The 21,108-nt window shown below is 39.1% G+C and overlaps 1 protein-coding gene and 1 long non-coding RNA gene across 2 annotated transcripts in view; one reads left to right on the top strand and one right to left on the bottom strand.

Annotated features, from left to right (window-relative positions):
* galnt14 (UDP-N-acetyl-alpha-D-galactosamine:polypeptide N-acetylgalactosaminyltransferase 14 (GalNAc-T14)) overlaps positions 1-21,108 on the bottom strand; it is a 168,052-nt gene that overhangs the window by 15,356 nt on the left and 131,588 nt on the right. Inside the window, exons 8-13 of the mRNA XM_038726536.1 lie at positions 18,878-18,962; positions 13,916-14,019; positions 8,671-8,797; positions 4,725-4,817; positions 3,824-3,907; positions 1,861-2,005 (exon numbers count right to left, since the gene is read on the bottom strand). Of these exons, the coding sequence (XP_038582464.1) occupies positions 1,861-2,005; positions 3,824-3,907; positions 4,725-4,817; positions 8,671-8,797; positions 13,916-14,019; positions 18,878-18,962 (638 nt within the window). The remainder of the gene's footprint in view (positions 1-1,860; positions 2,006-3,823; positions 3,908-4,724; positions 4,818-8,670; positions 8,798-13,915; positions 14,020-18,877; positions 18,963-21,108) is intronic.
* On the top strand, positions 10,130-14,518 carry LOC119908753. Its single transcript, XR_005445336.1, has 5 exons — positions 10,130-10,177; positions 10,603-10,651; positions 11,975-12,054; positions 13,936-14,063; positions 14,215-14,518. It is a non-coding gene; the product is annotated as an uncharacterized LOC119908753 (long non-coding RNA).

The following is a 21,108-nucleotide window of genomic DNA, read 5'->3' as shown; positions in this document are numbered from 1 at the left end:
TACATACATTAAACATACATTAAACCTATATTAAAATAGGATTAAAATTAAAATAACTTACACAGTAGCCACAGTAAAACTATACAGTAAATCTAATCATTATTGACATGTCAGTTAACAGTTTAACCTCAATGGTTAAAGTTTGGTTAAGTATAGACAACTAAACTACTTGGCTAAGGTTCTTGAAAGACCATGGAAATAGTAAAAAGAAACCAATACTGATAGGCGACATGATGGAATGGAATGATGGCCAAACCTGTATGACACTAGGGATGTAAAGATACATTATTTTCCTTTAATGTGGAGTCCTTTGTTTAATTAGATTGGCTAAGGGTTTTTGCAAACACCAGAGGAATAACATTTTTAAAACATTTTTCAAGGGAGAAAATTAGAAAAATGAATTTAATTCTTTATGTTAAAAACATTCCCACCCGGGAGCTGCTCAGATCAAATCAGACATCCAAACATGAACAAACAGGGATCAAGAGTCTTCCCTCAGGGCTTCTCTACATAAGTTGATAAAGGAGAGTTTCTCACTAAAATACACACACACACCTCGCCAGGTTTTTTCTATGAGTTCAGGGATTTGTACCAATGACCTTCCAGTCACAGGACGGCCTTTCCAGCCTTCAGGCATTTCAGCTGCTGACACGTTCACTCTCTGTGAGGCGGCTTGTTAGAGCGGATCACAGCCTCCACACTCACTCTAAACACGGAATAATGAGAATCCTACGGGTATTAATTATGGCTGGGAGAACACACACACACACACACACACACACACACACACACATACAAACACTCCTATATTACATACAGTGGACTATGACTCTATACTAACCATGTGTGGACAACTGTTTCTGGTCATTTTGGAAAAAAAATGGTTTAGGGTATTTTTTCATGAGTTCAAACATGCAATATCATATAACCAAAGAAAAATAACTGTCCAAACACAAGTACATATGCAGTATATGCACATGGACACACATATGACCTGAAGCCCTGCCTCACCTTAATTCACTGACACACATATACACAATCCCTTCTTGTGTATTGTTGAGCTCACATATGAAAAATGAGCACTGTACAACCAGGTTTCACACACACACCTTCTGCTGTAACCTTATTAGGTTTTAATTTGACGACTCTCTCTTACATGAATCTTGTTTCATCTACTAATGACCAGTGACAGCTAGAGAGAGAAAAAGAGACGGGAAAGGAGGGTCAGCAATACTTCCTCATCCATCTTAATGGATACAGTTTATTCCAGCAACCCACTACTACACATTCACATTTCCTGGCTCTTAGTGTAGCCACAGTTAGAAAAAATGTGTAGAAAAATGTTTTGTGGGCAAAAAATAATACTCATATAGAAGTCACCAAAGTCAACAATCTTGATATCCTACACAGAGCTTAAAGTTGAGGGAAAAGAAAACTCCATTCATGATGACCCAAAAATGATCTATGTCCATGATAGTAATAGAAATAAGGATCACTTCTAATGTTTTTATAAGTAATTTGAGATAATTACTATTCCATAATGGAAAGTAAGGCCGATGAGGGGGCCAAACCTACAGATTTAGCTAAAAACAATGCTCTCAATCCATGGAATATGCATTTTTGTGAGGACTTTTATGTGCAGAATTTTAATTATGACTTTGGGCAACCTCCAGTGGTAGTATCAAAACAATAAAACTGCTATGATTTCAGCTGATTTGACGACCTGTAAAAGACTACACTGTTGTCTTTAGAAGTCGTCACCCTTCACTGTATCCCTGAATCATTTGTTTTCTACCCATTCACCTTAGGGAGAGCTACAATATTTCCTGTCATTGTCTTTCAAGCTCCTGGGTGACCCACCTGGTTGATGGCGGGCACCCCCTCTGTTCCTATACAGGGAGCCAGTGTGAGGACGGGCAGCTCCTGGCCTTCCAACCTCCGAGACTCCAGACAGTTTTGCCGCTGCCTGATCACCCCGGACTGAGAGTCAGAGTCGTCTGGGACCCTGATGGAGAAAACACAACGTGGAATTCATACAATCCAAATAACACCAAAACTGGTAAATAAGTGGGAAAAAGTTTTTTTTGTTTTGTAATTTGAGTGAATTTATGCTTTAATCTCCAAAACCACATTTACCCCAAATTGGAAACAAATAGGGTTTAGAGGATATACTGTCTTAATTTTAAGATACAGCCTCAGTGAGATGAGACAGAAGACTGCAATCATACCCACCATAGTCTCATTAACTACATCAAGATATCACAGCTACGTGGACAGTGATTTATCAATGTTTCCAAAAATGACTCACTGCACCTTAAACAAATCCGCTGAAGGCCAGGATTCTCTAAACTCATTACTTCAGAAAGTTTCTTCCCAATCTTCCTCTTTGATAAACTTTCTCAGGCTTTCTTGTTAAATTCTCGGACACACTATAAACTCGGGCTTAAGTCCTGTAGCATTAATTCAATCTGCTATCTCTCTCTGTTTTAATAACCCCGTTAAAGGTTATTCTGCATTTTCAGGGTCAGGTCTGTCTTCCCTTGAGAGCAAGCCTGTTAATGCCATTCTGGGGGATTAACACCAGCCTCCAGTGGATAAATGGGTATTTAAATGATGCGTGTGTGTGTTGAAGTGTGTGTAAAAGAGAGAGGAGGCATTGAAATGAGAGTGCTTATGTGTCTTAAAGGTATTTGTATTGTTTGTGTGCATGTAAGTAGTATGTGTATACGGTATATATATATATATGAAGGAGTCACTTGAAATCTTATAAAGCGTTATTGTGCGTGTGTGAGTTTGTGTACGTGTAGATAGGGCACTTAGTCTGGGGAACCAGGACCCCTGGGAGCTCAGCCAATCAGGTCACATTTAACACAAAGGCAATGAATGAGATGTTCAAAAAGACATAAAGATGTGTGTGCATGTGGTTCAAGGTGGATGTACACTCACTGTGGACATGAATTTTGACAGATTTATTAAAAAACAGGATGTGCATAGTGGGCCACATTTGTAGACAGCACAAAGCATTGCACAGGTGTGCGGTGTTTGATAAAAAAAAAGCTGTATAATTTGCAACTTGTAGAATTCTGTTGCTAGCCCGCAGGCCATGCTAACTGCAGTTTGTGCTTACAACCATGCCCACAATATTACCTGCGCTATGTGCTTTTTGCCTCAAAATATGAGTACATTTTGGCAAACAGAATAAGTTCTGACCACACCATAAAATCTGTCAAATTAACCCAGCCACAGATTAAACCTCTAAACTCTTATCTGCATTGCTTGTATTGTAAGTTATCATCTTTACTAATAGTAACTAATACTTTTCTTTCTTCTTTCCCTGAGAAAGTTGAAGGTACTAAAGTTAGGGGAGAGAGCCAAAGGCCAAGACACAGATTTAAAACAGAATAATCAAAATTCAAGCAGCAGAGGTTGAGATAGCCAGACTTATAGGCCTTGATAATTTGCAATCTGCAAAGATTTGATTGTGTCAAATTTTTTTGGCTTTCAGTTAAAAGAAGGTATTTTCTCAGACTGGACAAAGCTCTTCCAGAGCCACAATTATATGTACAGTGGTCTTCAGAGGTAGAGTAGCACTCCCCTTGATGAAAAAACTGATTGAAAAATGCATCCTCCTTTTCAAAGAAAACAAACAAACATGATACAAACTCCACAACCAAAAAAGAAATAATCTTTTAAAATACCCGAGACACTAATAAAGCCAGTTTTATTGTCCGTTTTGAAATATCTCGTCTCTCTCAGTTGCATGCTCAGCAGAAGCTTCCTTTCCCTGAACAGATAAGTTCAAAAACACAAAACACACTCTTACTTGAGCTCTGGGTAGACGTTGTCCAAGTACCACTTAAAGGATTTGCACTTGAGCTTCTTGCGGAGTTCCACTCTGCCTCGTATACTGGTACACAAATACAGACAGACAAAACAAACAAAAGCAGACAGTCAGATAAAGAGAAAAACAGCCAGATAAACAGTCAGTCAGATAATCAGAACCCTTTTCACCAATACTCAGACCAGGAGAAGTAGTCAAAACACAAATACATTACTGACTTGGCACTGATAATGAAAAACGAACATACATCCAGGTCAAATAATAGAAGTGTGTGAAGTGAAAATGCAGCTTAAGGCCGTGTTTAAATGTCAGTGTTTACCTGTGTCTGACAGATAAACACTGACATTTAAACACAGCTGTGGGCTTTACTATCTGTTCCTGCTGTGTTTATGGGAGTCTTGTATTAATCACATTGCGGGGACTCGCCTCCTGTTTCTGGTCTACACACCGGTCCAAGGTAAACCTTTATTTATTTAAGGTTTAAGATTTTATGTTTAAAGAGTGGTATAAAAACACACCAGGCTGAAATGCAATGTTTCACTCCACTGTCTGGCTTAAAGCTTCAAGCCTGGTTTCATCTGTAACCAAACCAACAGTGATGTTAAATTAGATTAAGGTAACTATCCAGGGATTTCATTTTGGTTCTGTAATCAACTATACTAGTATCTCTGGTTGTGTTAGTCCATTGTGGTCACTGGGGTATTTTTTTAATTTTCCTGTTCCTGCTGTTTTTCTACCGGTGGTGCGAGAAGATGACGCTGACATTCCCACTCCTACATTCAAAGCTCTTATTGGCTCTGCTGTTTTTCAAAATGGAGAAACCATTGCGTATTCATACTCACCAGTATGAACAAGTGTGTGTCAATTGCGTGTGTGTTCTTACTCTCCGTATGATTTTCCTCGTGCTGCAGGGCGAGCAGAGTAGTAAAAGAGACGGAAGTCGTCCATCCACACCTCAGCTGTGCGCCGTGTGTTCCTGTAACCGCGCACACACAAACACACACACACAGAGTTTAGACCATGGTACCTTGCAATTTCCTGCTATATTTGTTTTGTCATACTTGGGCTGAAACTCAATAATGGCGATGGCAGCTAGTGTTGTAGTCAAGACCGCCCAAACCGAGACCAAGACCGAGGGAGGGCGAGACCGAGTCAAGACCAAGACCAGTTCCCTGCATGGCATGGCATACAATAAAATGTGGAACGAGATCACAGGTACTTCTCAAAGTAATCTGAAAGAGTCACTTTCCCATTAAAACACCCACATACAAATACTAAGAGCTGAAATCAGCGTCAGCATCGCAGGGAGGGGTGACAGTCGTTAACGGGAACAACACATATTTAATTAGGGTTAGGGTATATGTTAACAAATCAGATAATGCAAAAGCAATTTATTGATATTCTCAAAGTTATGGTCTTGACTGGTCTTGAAATAAAATCCCAAGTCCTCAATGTCCGAGACCGAGACAAGACCAAGTACAAAGGCGGTCGAGTCTGAGACGAGACCAAGACCATCAAAAAGTAAGACCGGTCTCGAGTACTACAACACTAGTGGCAGCTAATCTGGAAATGCTTCTTGGAGGCATGATCAAGGACAGTAATCGTACATGATTTTCCTGAAGTGGATAATGTGACTTTTGTAACATTTACTGCATGTTAAAATAATGAATTGGCAATTGAGTCTCCCCTTGCAAGTGTGTACTGAAATTAACTAACACAAATCTCTCTACGTCTAGAAAGCAGGAACTCACAGTAAGCTTTATACAAGTGCCTGCAGAGTCATATGATTTGTAGTTAATGGATTAAAACATGCAACTATTGTCATGTTTCTTTAGCACTGAACAAGCTTTAGTAGTTGTTTACCCAAATCTAAACATGGGAAATAATTCAACACAATCTGAGGCATTAGTAATTTGTTAATCACGCACAGTGTGGAGTTTGTTTCTAATTCTCACCCAGCTGATATTTTAACCATAGAGAAATGGAGGAGAGGAAGGAAGGTGGAGAAAGGGGGAACAAATAAAAACAGACATCAGCAGACTCCCATTGTTCACCTGCTGCCTTTAAACGCACTCTGTTGCAGAAACAACAGTCCACCTGCAGATGCAGTCTGGCGGATCCGTTCGCATTTGATCAATCACAATGTGTTCTGTGTGCATTTATACCTACATTTAACTTGATTTTTTTTTCCATGTCCAGATAGGATATCCAAATCCAGATTACATGGTAATGCCTGGTGTAAATGGAATCACAATGCGAGCCACCTCCAGATGGTTCTGCATTCATTTACGACTTGCATTAGGATTATCCAGATACACAATAGGGTTGAGCCATCCATCAGTCATCGACCTCTGAGCCACAACCATGTCTATGCCAGATGTAAATCCTGCCTATTGCTGTATCTCTCATTCGTTTCAGTTCTGTTCAACTCAGTGTGCTTTATTCACCCACACTGCATGAACAGTGAAGCACATTTTCTCTATCTCTTGTGCCCATTTACTCTTTTTCTCTCATTCTCTTTTTCTCTCTCTGAAGTAATTATATTAGCTGAGTTTCTCTGAGCTGTGAACTATCTCATTGAAATGACAGAAACCCTCCATTACATGCATTACACACACTGGCTGTGGCAGTTTAATGAAAGGGGAAGAGAGAGAGGATATGAGATGTTTGTAGGCGTATAAACATAAATACGTGTCACACACAGGCTTACAATTTAAAAGTCATACACACACAAACACACACACAAGGTCAGAGCAGCAGGCCTTGGTGAGGGAGGAAACAGCATAATCTTTGTAATCGAATTATTAAGCAGCTTTTTTTTATTTAGCATATTCATAACCCAGACTGCCAGCGCTGAGTCTCCAGCTAATTAACCGGCAGAGCAACACGCGAGCAGACAACAGCAGCTTTGTTTGGGAGATCGGCGTTGATCACAAACATCAGGCCATCGTGATACGAATAAAAGCCATCATCTTCCGCACTGAACAGATGTTGCCTCGGTAACGGCCAACAGGGAATGAAATGAGCAACTAAATAGCCCGACTGAAAAAAGACAAGTTTCAGTATTGGTGTGGATTAGCTAGTTGACACAAAACAATAAGTTTATATGAGCCGTTTGGCTGAGGATTTGCACCAAAGTGCCGTTCAGCAGTGGGAGCACTCCTAATGGGAACTGAACCCCTCCCACCTGGCAGCGTTAGTGCTTTACTCTCCCCATTATGCCAGGAAGGGAACCCAACTTCCAACCCTGAAAGTGTTAATGCCTTGCTCACATGCTGAGGTTTATGAATTACCGAACATGGAGAAATAATCCGCCAGACAAATCATCGGGATGTGGCATGCAGTGGATCCCAGGAGTTATTTTGTGATGAAGTGCTGCAATTTAGCTTTCTGTGAACTCACTCTCCCTGTCTTCCGCTTCAGTTTGTCATTCACAATGTTTCCCAGCATACCTTTCATTACATGCCTAGACTTGATAATGGTCTTTCTGTGGATATTCACTTACAAACTGAACAATTTAAAAAACAACTTCTCAATATGAAGAACTTTTTTTTCTTGTGTAACTTCATATTTAGAAAAGAAACAAGCAGTGTCTACCAATTCCAGAAAACTTGTGTGTTCTTTCTTATATAACACAATGATAAATACATCATGCAGTAATGTTAAAGGTAAACTCCATTTTGTAATCTGAATGGAACAAGCATCCTTATTGTAGCCTTGATTAATCTATTTATACAAGATCAATCCACATGCTGTCTGAGAACATTAGTCCTGTTAATGGATTATTGGACTGCCTGTAAACATCTTTCTGTTTGAACTGTTTGAAAGGGGCAGAGAACAGAATACAGCTTATGCTAATAGGATAATGTTGTACTCGTAGCTCAAAGGCTCCCAGGCAGCTGTAAATCCACTTTGGATTGGACCAATGATGTGAACAGTGTTCGGTGGCTGCGACACATAGCTCAGAGTGCAAACACTGCATGTCTGTTTCCTGTGCATTATGTCTGTAAAACAGTAAATCAGTGTAGTTAGGTTGGTAGGTTAGGGTGTACGTGCACAACAAATAATTTTAGGAAGTAATTGGTCAGTTTGGTACTAACGTTCTGTCAATCAGGAATATAGGTATGTTAACCATAAGATTATTTAAACCTCACACATAATGACTATATATTCCACCATACACAACGAGCAAAGACAGAGCACGACACATTGTATGACAGGTAGACTATGATTAGTTATGTCTCTAGTCAACCCCAGAGATTCAACAACAACACGGATTTTTGCATAATCTGACCGAAATGGAAACAGACATCAATCAAAATCTGTTTTGCAGTTTGTTAAAATAATGGGAAAGAAAGTGAAAAAAGACTGCTAAATGTGAATGAGATGGTGGCTAGAGAGGCGAGGACAATGCCTGGAGCTTGAACCTGTGGCTCCGACCTAAATACTTTATATGCAACTAGATCAGAAGGCAAATGAGCAAAATCCGCCCACTGTAAATATGTATTTCCCAAATGCCAACACAAACTGATCCAGACTGAACAGATTTCTGGCACAACTTCACTTAGTTCCAAGGTGCATGAAGAAGAGTGAATTATGAGAAGAGATCAGAACTCCAGCAACACTGATGACACAGGCCACAAGGCTCCATCGGGACCGTGATGAAGCCTTGCCCTTTTGACCTTTTCTGTGAGCTTTAAATTGCCAGACATCAAGCAGTCCTCTGGAATCTCAAACAGATACCAGATGCAGTCCTTGTACATAAAAAAATAATCCCCCTAAAATGGAAATTCTGACATTTATAAGTCAAAATTCATTTAGAGACTTACTTGATGTATGTGTTGGCGTTACCCTCAGGGAAGACGTACGGGTGTTTCTTCCTGAAGACGTGACCCACTCTGCTGCAGGGCAGGATCTCCAGACTGCCGCCACACTGCCACACCCGGAACGAAATCTCTGCACATACCACACACACACAGAATACCCTTTAAATTTTCTGCATTTTCATATTTAAATACTATTATAAAAGTCTCATATTTAACTGGATCCTGTGAACAATCCTTTTCCAGTATTTTGGCTCAATTACAAAGAGTAAACATTTAAAATGATATTCGTCTGTTGATCTTAATTTAGCTATTGAAGCTCAAAAGATCACCATTTATCTTCTCGACATCCATCTATCCATTCATTTTCTATACCAACATGTTCTATTTAGGTTTTCTGGGAGATTGATCATCGGGCGTGTATTTCTTCAACTTTTAACTTCCAACTCCAACATCAGCTTCTGATGTTTTGACATTTTTATAATGCCAGAACCAAAATAAACACTAGTAATTCGAATCTGCAGTGTACCCGTGGATGTACAGACAACTATCACTGGATTACTTTGATACTGAAGAAAACCTAAAATTGTGATGATTCTCAATCAAGTTCTGAAATCTCTTTTCTAGGATTTCAGAGATAAAATCCTCAGAAAGTGCAAGTTGCATTGAATGATATCGACGTGTGTCTCATGTCTTTGTGTATTTCACTGAGTTATGACGCACAGGAGAAGTACAATTTTGATTCAAATTCACCTCACGTTGTATCTTTGGCTCCTCTTTAAGTATACGGAGCACCTGGGCAGGCTTTTGCCTTTGTCCTTCTGAATGTCTATGTCTATTGCAGATAATATCCTGTAATCTTGAAAGGGTTAAAATGATGCCTGGATTACTGAATTAACAGACAGCATTGTAACAGCGAAATGTAATCACTGTGCCAAAATAATTTCATTCGGGGAGAAAGGTCACCTAAAACAACAACACATTTCTATAGCAGTTTGGTAAAACAATGTTTTTGTTTACCCTAAATGTAGTCATTATCAGCTATATATAATTTTGCCATCACAACTGTCCATACTGCAATTTTAATATGTTTGTCTATTCTGTACACATAACATCTACTGCATGTCTGCATGCACAGGAATCCCTCCTCTGTTGCTGTTCCCAATGTTTATTCTATCCCCCCCCCCCTTTATTCCTTTTTAGGGACTTAGATTGTAAGGTCTAATGTTGTACCGATTGTAAAGCCCACTGAGGCAAATTTGTGCTATTGGCAGAGATGCTCACAAGTCTCTGAGCTAGAGTCCAAGTCAAGTCTCAAGTCTTTGAGCTAGAGTCCAAGTCAAGTCTCAAGTCACTCATGGTTATATTGAATGTTGTATCACCTGCTGCGTTCAAACCAGGCTGCTTATAAAACTGCTTACCTATAAGGAATTCTGTAACTGTAACCTTTTTTTCACTTACAGAGCACAACAATGTAATGTGCAATGCAATTAATGGCAGCCTATCAACTACTGTAAGTCAACACCAACTACAGACTCTTACAGACTCTCACAGTGTACCATTATAACTAAATAAAACTGCAACAAACATATATATATACATATATATATATATATATATATATATATACACACACACACACACACACACACACACATATATATTTACATTAATAATTAACGTGATGGGAGCCAGCGGGATGTAGACGATTACGTTAAAGACTACCATACCTTTTGCAAGCAAACAAACGCTCATTCACCTTTTCATAACGACCAACAGTCATTGACAAAAATACTGAAGTCTTTTGAGGACGAGTCTCAAGTCGAGTCTGAAATGACTGAAGTGCAACTCGAGTCCGAGTCTCAAACTCGAGTCCCCATCTCTGGCTATTGGGCTATATGAATGAAACTTTACTTGACATGCATGTTCCTTTTTTAGTCCAACAAAATGACAGATGTCTCGACAATACTCATCCCTGATACAGTGGGTAAGTGTTCTTATTTTTATCATGATGCACTTTGTCCTTTGCCCTTAAAAGGTACTATATAAATTAAGCTACTTAAGATATATAACATCAAATGTCTCATGTTAACTTTACAAGCTCTCTCTCTGTGTAACCAGGCTTGTTGTTTAATTGAAGCTTTGCCTTTTTCGTTCTGAATCTCCGTGTTAGTTTTCTATCCTGCACATCATGGCTAAGTGGGCCAAACCATTCTGAATATTTGATGATCTGCTGACGGACTCTGATATGTTTGCCTGATTCAGTGTGAGTGTGTGAGAATAAGTACGTGTGTTGTGTTACTACGTGCATGCGGGTGCATTCGTCGAAATGCACTGCATGTGTGTTCGTTTGACCTGCTTATACTGTGCTCATTCTCCCATGTGAGCACAGCAGCACAGATAAAGGACACAACTAACTTCACTTTAGTTCACATCATCGTGTGTGTTGTTATAGCGTTAAAGTTTCTGTCTGTCTGTGAGCTCAGAGGAGAGAAAGAGAGAAATAACAGAGTTTCCCCAAAGAACGAGATGCTGAGAACTTTACAAAGTTTTACAGCGATTGCGAGGGAGAGAGAGAGAGAGAGAGAATAGGAGAGAGGAAGAGAAGAAATGAGTGCATGGACTGGGTTTGACGAGGATGAAGAGAGATGGAAGTAAAGATGAAACACCAGAGAGTACAATGGAGAACAAGGGAAGTCAGCGAGATAGTGAGATACCGACACAGAGCCTGTGAGACTGACAGAAACATGACAGAGAGCAAATGAGTGTGTAGGTGTGCGTGTGCGTGTGTGTGTGTGTGTGTGTGTGTGTGTGTGTGTGTGTGTGTGTGTCTGTGTGTTTTGGGGAGAGAGAGGAAAAGCAGGCTTTCATTGATCTGAGAAAAGCAGCAGTACAGCTATCAGCAAACTGACTCCAACACTCACACACTCACACACACACACACACACACGCACACACACACACACAGAGTTCACATGACTGTAGGCAGGTAGCAGCAGGAGAGCCAGATGTTGCTTCTGGATAGATGTCAGACTGTAAGGACTTTTTTTCTGTTGAATGAAAGGTTCACCTTCGTTCACCTTTATATTCCTATCAGTTAACTCGGCAGCTTAATCATTCCTTCCTCTTTGTTCTCCACTCAGCTGTTCATGAGCCATTTGTGCACTTTATTATGATAGCTATCTAAAAGCCAACCTTGTCTAATAGAAAATATGATTACAGTATAAAACTGATTTGCTATGTGAAATATGTTTTGGAGGAAACGCAACTGTTGCCTGGATTGTGTTCACGGGCAACACTTTTTTCCTAGTCCAGGACGCGTGACTGCTCTGTATTATAGGGAGGAGGTCAGGATGCATGAATAAAGGACCAGCCCATCTCCTGCTTCAAGTGAGTGTCAGTGTTTTCTATATTTAACCAAAATCATGATTGTGAAGGAATTTTAGGGGTACTATGACACAGGTTTCCTCAGATCATGTTAGAGTCAATTACTGAGCTAAAATAAGCCAAAGGTGTCGGCCTGTGGCTCTCCAGAACAGTAGGTCAGACCTGCTTGGTCGACTGAATGACGCAGCTGTCTTGATAATGATGCACTGTTATCCATTTGTTCCAGATTATCAGACTGACTGGCTTCATGTAGAAAGTGTTGCATGTGCCTAGTGTTATGACATTACATTGATTACATTTAATCTTTTATGCGTGTTCTTTTACTTTTATTATTATTAGTTGTTGTTGTTGTTGTTGCTGTTGTTATGTCTTATTATATATATATATATATATATATATATGTATTGTGTTTTTTATCCTTAACCTTTCCTTCTTCTATACTCCTTATGTTAGTTAGTCTGTCCACATTTACTAGAGATTAGGTCAGAGCTGTGAGATTGTTTTGGTGTTTTCCCCCTCTTGTTATCTTTGCTTGAATCTTCATTCAAGGCTGGGAGAAGATCTCTGTTCCCCAAAACATAGAAACCTACTAATCTTCACACATGTATAGAGGGGTGAACAATTGGTGAATCCCTGTAGGTCTAAGAAGGATAAATATCCCCACACAGGAAGTACTACTACTCAGACTTGGTGTTGGCATTGCATGTGTTCACACTTTGTATGCTGGCACTGTATCTCCCTGGCCGGGCTCAGTACACAATGCCGTGTTAGTCTTCATCAGTCTCCAAAACTTGTTACTCACTCCAGAACCTGGCTCACTCAATTTCCAGATGCCTGTAGCATAATAATTGTAGAAAAATCTGGATATGATAAGATCAATATAAAGGTTTCTTCATTCTGTTGATTTAAAAAACATAAACTGGGTGAGGTTATTATATTTCAGACCAAACAATTTGTGAATATAAACTAGTTGTTCATGAACATTAAATAACAGGGTTGCTAGAAACACAATGAAGAAATTGACTATTCTTACTACCGCCGCTCAGACGTAAAGCATCAAACACTGTATTTGCATTGGGTGTTTCTCGTCCATCAGACACAAGGGGAAGCACTGAGCTTATTGGGATTTGTGTACAATCATAAGCATGTCACTACATTACAATTACAAACCCATCCTCGAAAAAACAACTGAAAAATTAAACATTAATTGAAATAAATAACCATTTAAACCAAGGTATCTATCCCTTTAATAATCTCTCTGGGTGAATTAGTTTTGTTTGTGGGCAATGTGGGATATTTATGATTTAATATTCCATATATTGTGATTGAGTATTGTATTGTAATGTAAACTGAGAGGAAACCATAAATATTTATATCTATTTGGTAATGATTTTCCAGTTGGTAGACCTTTAATAGATTAATTTGACAGTGTACTGGTGTCTTCTCAGATTAGAGAGCTTTTGGTTTTCTGCCTCTAGGTTGACTCTAGGGTGTGCAAGAGTTTTTAAAAGTTTTAAACTAGCATAAATAATAAACATTTCTTTTTTGATGCACATGGGTGACATGTGGTGAGATTTCTTTCTAAATATGTGTCATTATGGCACCAGTATTGCACCAGTAATTTAAATCGGTGCAATTTTATTTATTTTTACCAGCTCTCTCTGGCAGGATGATGATGTAAACATATGTCAGACTATCAGAGCTGCCTTAAAACGGATCAATTACAGTTCTACATACATTCAAACCTTTGGATTCAGACTCAGAAAACAGTTTGCATCACTAATTTCAGTTATTACATCATAACCACTATATTTCTTTGTTTGTCAGTGTTGTCAGCTTCATGTCTGTAAAACCAATGACTCACCAAAGTTCTCCCCGCCCCAGATGTCCATGGCAGTGTCGTATTTGCCGAGGTGATTGAACCAGGACCTGTCAATGACAAAGAGCCCTCCCGCGATGATGGGAGTCCTGTCAGAGAAAGAGAAACAACAACAAGAGAGAGAGAGAGGAGTGTGTGTGGTTTTTAGAATGATATTTCAATAGTGTCTGTAGTGTAATTTTGTTGAACCTCCCGTTTCTCGCTGACATTTATGCTTGAGTTTCTCCAGAATTTAATCAAATCTAAAGTCATTCACCTCTTTTGTTGCTCTCTGTATTTTCCAGAATAGAAAAGGTTGGTTTGCTGCCCCACACACATACTAACAGAGGCTGATTCATGATCTGGACGATGTGACGGGTGAATAGCTGAGGGCGAGCATGTGTCATCAAATACCCTCTGTTCATCAACAATTATCCTGCCTGCAAATAGCACTCTGTGTGTATGTGTGTGAGAGAGTCTGTATGTGGGTAGAAGCACATAAAACCTTTTTCAAGTTCAATTTGTCCTTGTGTGTTTAAAGGAAGTCTGTGTGTATGTAAAACTTTGTGCTTTGTTTGTGAAATTATCATAAAATAACTTGGCATATAAATTAAATGAGACAAGGCTGGTGCATATTTGTGTGTGTGTCTGTGTGTAATCTTCTACTTTTATCTTTGCGAGGACCGATCCACAAAGGTCGTTTTACCTAAACAAGTTTCCAAGCTTATCAGACATCAGAATACTGCACTGCATTTAGGATATCATGAGACCGGATTTTACAAATCTGAAAATGTATCCATGGTGACAGTCATTTAATCCTGAGTCATGGCAATCACCAGGTAAACAGCGTTCGAGTTACAAAGTAATCTACGGTACAAGGGAAGGCTGCACAATATATCGTTTCAGCATTGTCATCACAATGTGCCCTTGCCCAATAGTCACATCACAGAACAATGCAATGTCAAGAAAGTCAAATTACCTCAAACACTTCCACTTTTTTGTTGTTTGATACAAAAGGAAAACTAGTACAGTTCTCATTTTCCATTACTAATGTACAAAATAAGTCTGATGGAACATCATTTACTCTAATTTAGGGGTTCTTGGATACACAGTTTGTTGCTAGTGAGTAACAAGCAGGTTCTGCATGCACAGCAAACCACCAATCACAATATTGTTCTTGATCAGTTTATCAAACCGCTAAAATAGGCCCTGTCCCTGTTAGTTGTCAACAACAACTTTAAAACAAGCGAGGAACAGGAGAAAACCACCGACACTGTGGATTTGGTAACAAAAAGAAAAGCTACTTTTGTAAACCACTCAGGCTGGTGTTTAACTGCTTTTTTATCTTTATTTTTTATCATTTTGTTTAAATAATGTTTACTGCATTAAAGCTCAAGAAAGCATATGCACTCAAAAAAAAGTGATTTTCCCCCCTACAGAATCGCCCCAGTAATTCTAGGTTGCTTAACTCTTCTCAAATAGAGTAATTGAAGTAATCTGCTGACAATTCCTGTATTTTTTCATATCAAAATATATCGCAGAAGAAAAATATTGTAATGTCAGTTTTTTCAAAAGTGCGTGTGTCTCGGTCCAGCTTCCGCAGGTTGACGTCACACAGACAGAAGCAGCTCACTGACATCCAGGTAGAGAGAGACCATCATAATAAACACTTCATCTCTCTACCTGTATCTCCATAACACACACACCCAAGCATACACCCACACATACACACATACAGGCACATCACCACCTGTCAATCTCTAAGTCGTTTAACACTCCACACATGCCTCCACTAAAAAGTTAGTAAAAGAAAGTCAGACAGTCACAAGTTGGCACCGCGGTAAATCTGGGCTCCTGCCACCAATCTGACTTATGAAGAAGGAACGAAGCCAAAGTTTATTATTTATAACTCTGTGTGTGTGAGGCTGAGGCTCCTCTGCCTTCCTTTGTGTGTTTGTTCATCTCTCCAAAGCAAATGATTTGTCAGGCATTGATGATTTGATTTTGCGTAAACTTTCAGTCAATTAAGTTTTTTGCCACAGCGCAGCGTGCTGCGTCATTTGTCATTTTAGCAGTGGTTGGTCACCCAAAGACTGCTATTACCCACCACAGCCACAGAAAATGTGAAGTTTATTATTATGTTTATGTTTTGTTGTAATAGTCTATGATTGTGGGTCCTTCCTGCCATATTCTGAAAGTCTTAAATTATGGGCTAGAGCCTTTTGGAAAAATTGTTTATATGTCAAATTCAATACACTGACAATGTACAGCAGTTTATATTTATGGATCATGTGTTTTTCATAATTGCGAAAATGTGTGATACATTATCATGACATAGCTGATTGTGAGGTTCAAAATGTAACCCATACCTGTGCAGAAACAGGCAAACTCTATAGATGGACATACACAGTCAGATGTAATGTTGAAACCTCATAGCTATACTAAAAATACTGGCACTTTTATAATGGTTTGACTTGCTGTCTATTTGCTGCTGTTGCTCGTCATTGCTCTGTCTCAGTGTTTTCCCTATATGCATTCAACGGCAACACAATATGCTCGCTATCTCTGGGGACGAGCGAGGATTATAAATCGAACATGGCCAAACATTGCCACCATTTTGCAGTCTGTTATTGGTGGTTCGAAAGTGCAGTTGTTGCTGCTTACCTATTAAAAGTTCAGCAAAGACGTTGAGACGACACAGAACGGCTCAGAGTTAGGCCACTCCTCTTTATCAAAGGCGGTACCCTGTTTGTCTTTATGAACAGTTATGTCTGTTAGCTAACTACAAAGTCAGAGAGATAGAACATAAATATTAGGGCTGTCCCTGACTAAGGATTTACATAGTCGAATCAGAATCGTCAAGTCCTGCCAATAGTCGACCGATAGTCAAATCATGTGTGAGCGGGGAGGAGGTTACACATGGTAGCTCCGCTTTAATCTTGAGAAGCTGCAGGGCTGCAGTCTCTATTCATTCAACTTACACTGTAAATTTCCAGCTAAACTGAGGCTGAAGACCTTTTTTCTCTCTCTCTCTCTCTCGCTTGTCATTCACCAGTCTTGTGTGAGTTTTGCGTGCGTGACGTGCTGCCGACAACTGCATGCACGTCATGGTTCCTTGCGGATCTATTTCAAGTAGCTATTTAAAAACGATAAATTATTCTTTGTTTGGTTCATCAACGGTGATAAATTATTCGAAAGTCCCGCGACGTGCGGACAACTCTGCACAACACCAGTGAAGCTGGGGCTCCGTCCGTTCAGCAAGTGTTCCTCTTCCGCCACCACACATACTCTACTCCTACACATGTGCACTGACAACCCAGGGTTAGGGTTACAATTTTGGATTGAAAGTTTTATTCTTTTTACTTGTTTATTTACAGCATTAAACGTTGAAATGTATATTGTAATAGGCTGTAAATGAACTTAATGGGAGAAAACTGGAATCTTTGACTATTGGGGGTCAGCCCTAACATATATATATATATAGATCAGATATCTTAAGGACCACCAAACTCTATATATCTGAAAATACATTCCACAGTGCCATGTCATACAAACCGAAAGCAATTAGTTCACCATAAGGTTACATCAATTCACTGGAGTCTTGGAGTAGAAATGTCAGGTGGATCTAAAGTTGGCCTGACTTTGTGCAAGTGCAAGTAGTACAATTCATTCTTGGTGACTGCAGTAGAAAGAAAAAACAAACTCTGACACGGGATATTAAAAAAATAATAATTCGGTTGATCCTTATCGGTAAGTTATCTTCACTGGGAAAAGACTAGTATATATTTAACTAAACGTAATTCCATCACTGCACTGCCTTTTAGACCACAAATGTCAAAAAAGTATGTTCATACATGTTCATGCAGTGATATCAACAAGAAAACGCACACAATCGTTAACCTTTATAACTTCAATCTATCGCTGACTGAAATACATGGTAGGCTACAACAAAGCTAGAGATCTCTAAGTCCTTAAAGGTAATAGTTTGTGAGCACAAAACAATCCCCTTTCACAGCTTTAGGGGCTCCATAAGAAGCCAAAAGGACACACACATACACATGAAAAATTGCTTAAAGTTGAGGATGCCAATGGGTTCAAAAGCTTAGACACAATGAAAACAACTTCATGAAGAAAAGTGTTGAACTTGTTTATAATAAAATCTAAAGATAGCTGTTTAAATGGATCCCATATCTAATAATGAACTCACTAGAAGTGTGTGTATATGATTTGATTGTTGTTAACTGTTGTTACTTTTAAAACATTTCTTATAGCCTCATTTGAAATACAATATATTTTATATGGCAAAACATATTTTGGATATGCATGCAGAGAAATTTAAGTGTTTTGACTGTTAAAAGTATAAAAGTATAGTGAAAGATACATACAATCAGAATTACAATCTTCCCTATGGAGAATATGGATAAAAACTGCTTGTCTGTACAGATCATGTGCACGCACACACAAGCACACAGAAACATTCGGACCACATTTAGCAGCAATTAAAACTCTCCACTCGAGCTTGAAAATAGGAAGTGAAGATCAGGGTTATACGCCCACGTCAAACTTTTTGCCGCAAGTTTTTTATGTATTTTCTTTCTGGACTTTCTGAACATGAGGATAACTTCCTCAAATATTTGGTGAATAGTCAGAGAAAGGAAGAACTTTACATGTTAGAAACCAACTTGAGCTTTCAGGTTTAAAATGAAAGCAACATTAGCTGATTCTGTCGTGTCATAGTTTCTTTTTTCCACATTTCCTTTTTATTAACATCAGGACTGGATTCTATCTTCATTGTTCTTTTTTTCCTGTCACTCCTACCCTCCTCTTCACCCTCTTTTTCCTACCTTCTCTATTTCTACTTGTTTGCATTAACTTAATGAACCAATGCAGTCTATTGTAAATTTTCGTGTATATGTGCATTGGCATTGTACTTTACGTTTGTGTGTGTATGTGCATCAGTATGTTTACTTGATTGGCTGGGTAGGGTCGGTCCGACGAGCTCTCTGTTCAGGTGACAGCTGCTCCCACTTAAAATGGAGACTCCAATCAAAACCTGCAGAAAAAAGTTTATACATGTACATATGTTTTATGTTTTATAGCCACATTTCTTTTTGCTGATATTATGGTAAATCAATACATAGTGAAAAGAGGAAGGAGGAAATTATATGTTCAGATCAATCAGTCAAATAAAGTAATTTCTTAACAAATTGCGGTGGTGATGGGGCAATGGATAAGACACGTGCCTTTGGTTTGAGAGACCTGGGTTCAATGCCCCACTGTGATACATCCACCAATGTGTCCCTGAGCAAGACACTTAACCCCTAGTTGCTCTGGAGGCGTGCGACCTCCGACATAAATAGCACTTGTAAGTCGCTTTGAATAAAAGCGTCAGCTAAATGAATAAATGCAATGCAAATTGCATATTTATTGTTACAAATATCAATAATCCATCGTGTGTGTTGGTTTGTGTGTGTTTGCTGATAAGGCAGTCCAGCAGGCCAAGGACTTGCTGCCACAGCACTCCCATCCCCCATCTGTGTGTGTCATGTGTGTGTCTGTACATTTCATCATGTGTGTGTGAGTGTGTGTGTGTGTCTCAACATGTGTCTGGATCAAAGAAAGTCCATCTTATGGCCATCTTTTTTTATGTAATAAGCGACAGCTTCATCTATAATTAAAATGTCCTTTGTGAGCCCAACTATCACCATCGATTTCCCTGTGTGTGTGTGTGTGTGTGTGTGTGTGTGTGTGCGTGTGAGAGAGAGAGAGAGAGAGAGAGACAGTGAGAGGGTGGGAGAGAGAGAGAGAGAGAGAGAGAGAGAGAGAGAGACAGGGCTATTATCAGCATTGATTGGCGGATTGCTGTTACCAAGTGAAGAAGATTGGAATACGACAGGCTAATGGAAAGAGAGAGGGACTAAGCTCTTAGGAGAGATTGGCTTCAGAAAAAGTGAGGGACGAGTGAAGAACACAGCTGCGAGTTGTTCTCATGCATTACCAGGCCATTTGGTTTCAGCACGTCTGTAACTGCAGAATCTTGTCAAGCTAAAAGGAGATTCTCTGCTCTACATCACCAATCTGAGATCCACTTTCACTGCTATTAGAGGTTTCCTGCTTTCAAGTTTTCAAGACTGCAGTTCAGCAAAGCACAAATAATTAGAACTAGCACTTTCAAACGGACGATACTCTGGGATATAAGAGGTCTTAAAGAGGACACAGACCTCCGATGTGAAAGGGGACCATAAACTGGCGGATATTTCAAACATTTAAATACTATATGTCTAAATTTTCAAGTGAGAAAAGCTTTTTCTGGCACATAGGGTTTTGGAAGTACAATTCATTGTTTGCACAGACAGTGACAGGTGACTGACAGTGGGAGCACTTTAAGATATGAATGGATATACAAGTACGTTCTGTCAGACTGGGATTGACATTTTTTTATTGTTATCTCTGGTATTTTTACAGTCCACCATCCATTCTTCAAGATTGAGACAGTTATTTAATATTAGAATTTTTAACAAATACGAATAAAAAATGATATTAATTTGCTCATGTTTTGTAGTGAATCTTGAGTACAACAGTGGTAAAAATATCTGTTTCTTTTACATAAAACCGTGAGATAACCGTGACCTACTACAAGGGGTATTTTAATATGAAATGAAAAAATTTATTATTCGAGCAGTGAGCAGAAGCTAAAGAGCACACTTTGTAGAAACATTATAATACATTCAGCATTTTAAATCAGTTCACCTGGGGATAAGAGGTCAATTTTGGATGGATTCAACAACTATGGTGCAGTTTTGTTCCCATCTGTTCAGATTCACGCCTCTGATTGAATTTTTTATAATATGGTAGCTAAAGCTCATGGGTATTGTAGTATTTTCAGCCATCCACCATCCCATACTGATATGAAAAAATATGATTATGAAAAACCAGCAGTTCCTCCCACTGAACAACTCTATACTTTCCTCCCAGCTCAGTGGTGATGATTTTGAATGCCAACACAGTTTCAAATTTAGCATCAAAACATTAGCAGGAATTTTTTTGATATACATTTCTGAATCCAGTGTTTAAGATAAGAACATATTCAAGGAAAAGACTACTCAGGGTCCTTCGGAGATATTGCCTAAAAGCACCTTGAGGGTCATTGCTAGAAACAAATATTCAAAAGTGTTCTTGTTTGAGGTTCACAGCAGTGA

Source organism: Micropterus salmoides, unplaced genomic scaffold, assembly GCF_014851395.1.
Source record: "Micropterus salmoides isolate LMB-PRFRI ecotype aquatic unplaced genomic scaffold, ASM1485139v1 Ms_hic_scaffold_18, whole genome shotgun sequence".
NCBI lineage: Eukaryota > Metazoa > Chordata > Actinopteri > Centrarchiformes > Centrarchidae > Micropterus > Micropterus salmoides.
This window is presented reverse-complemented; position numbering and strand designations above follow the sequence as displayed.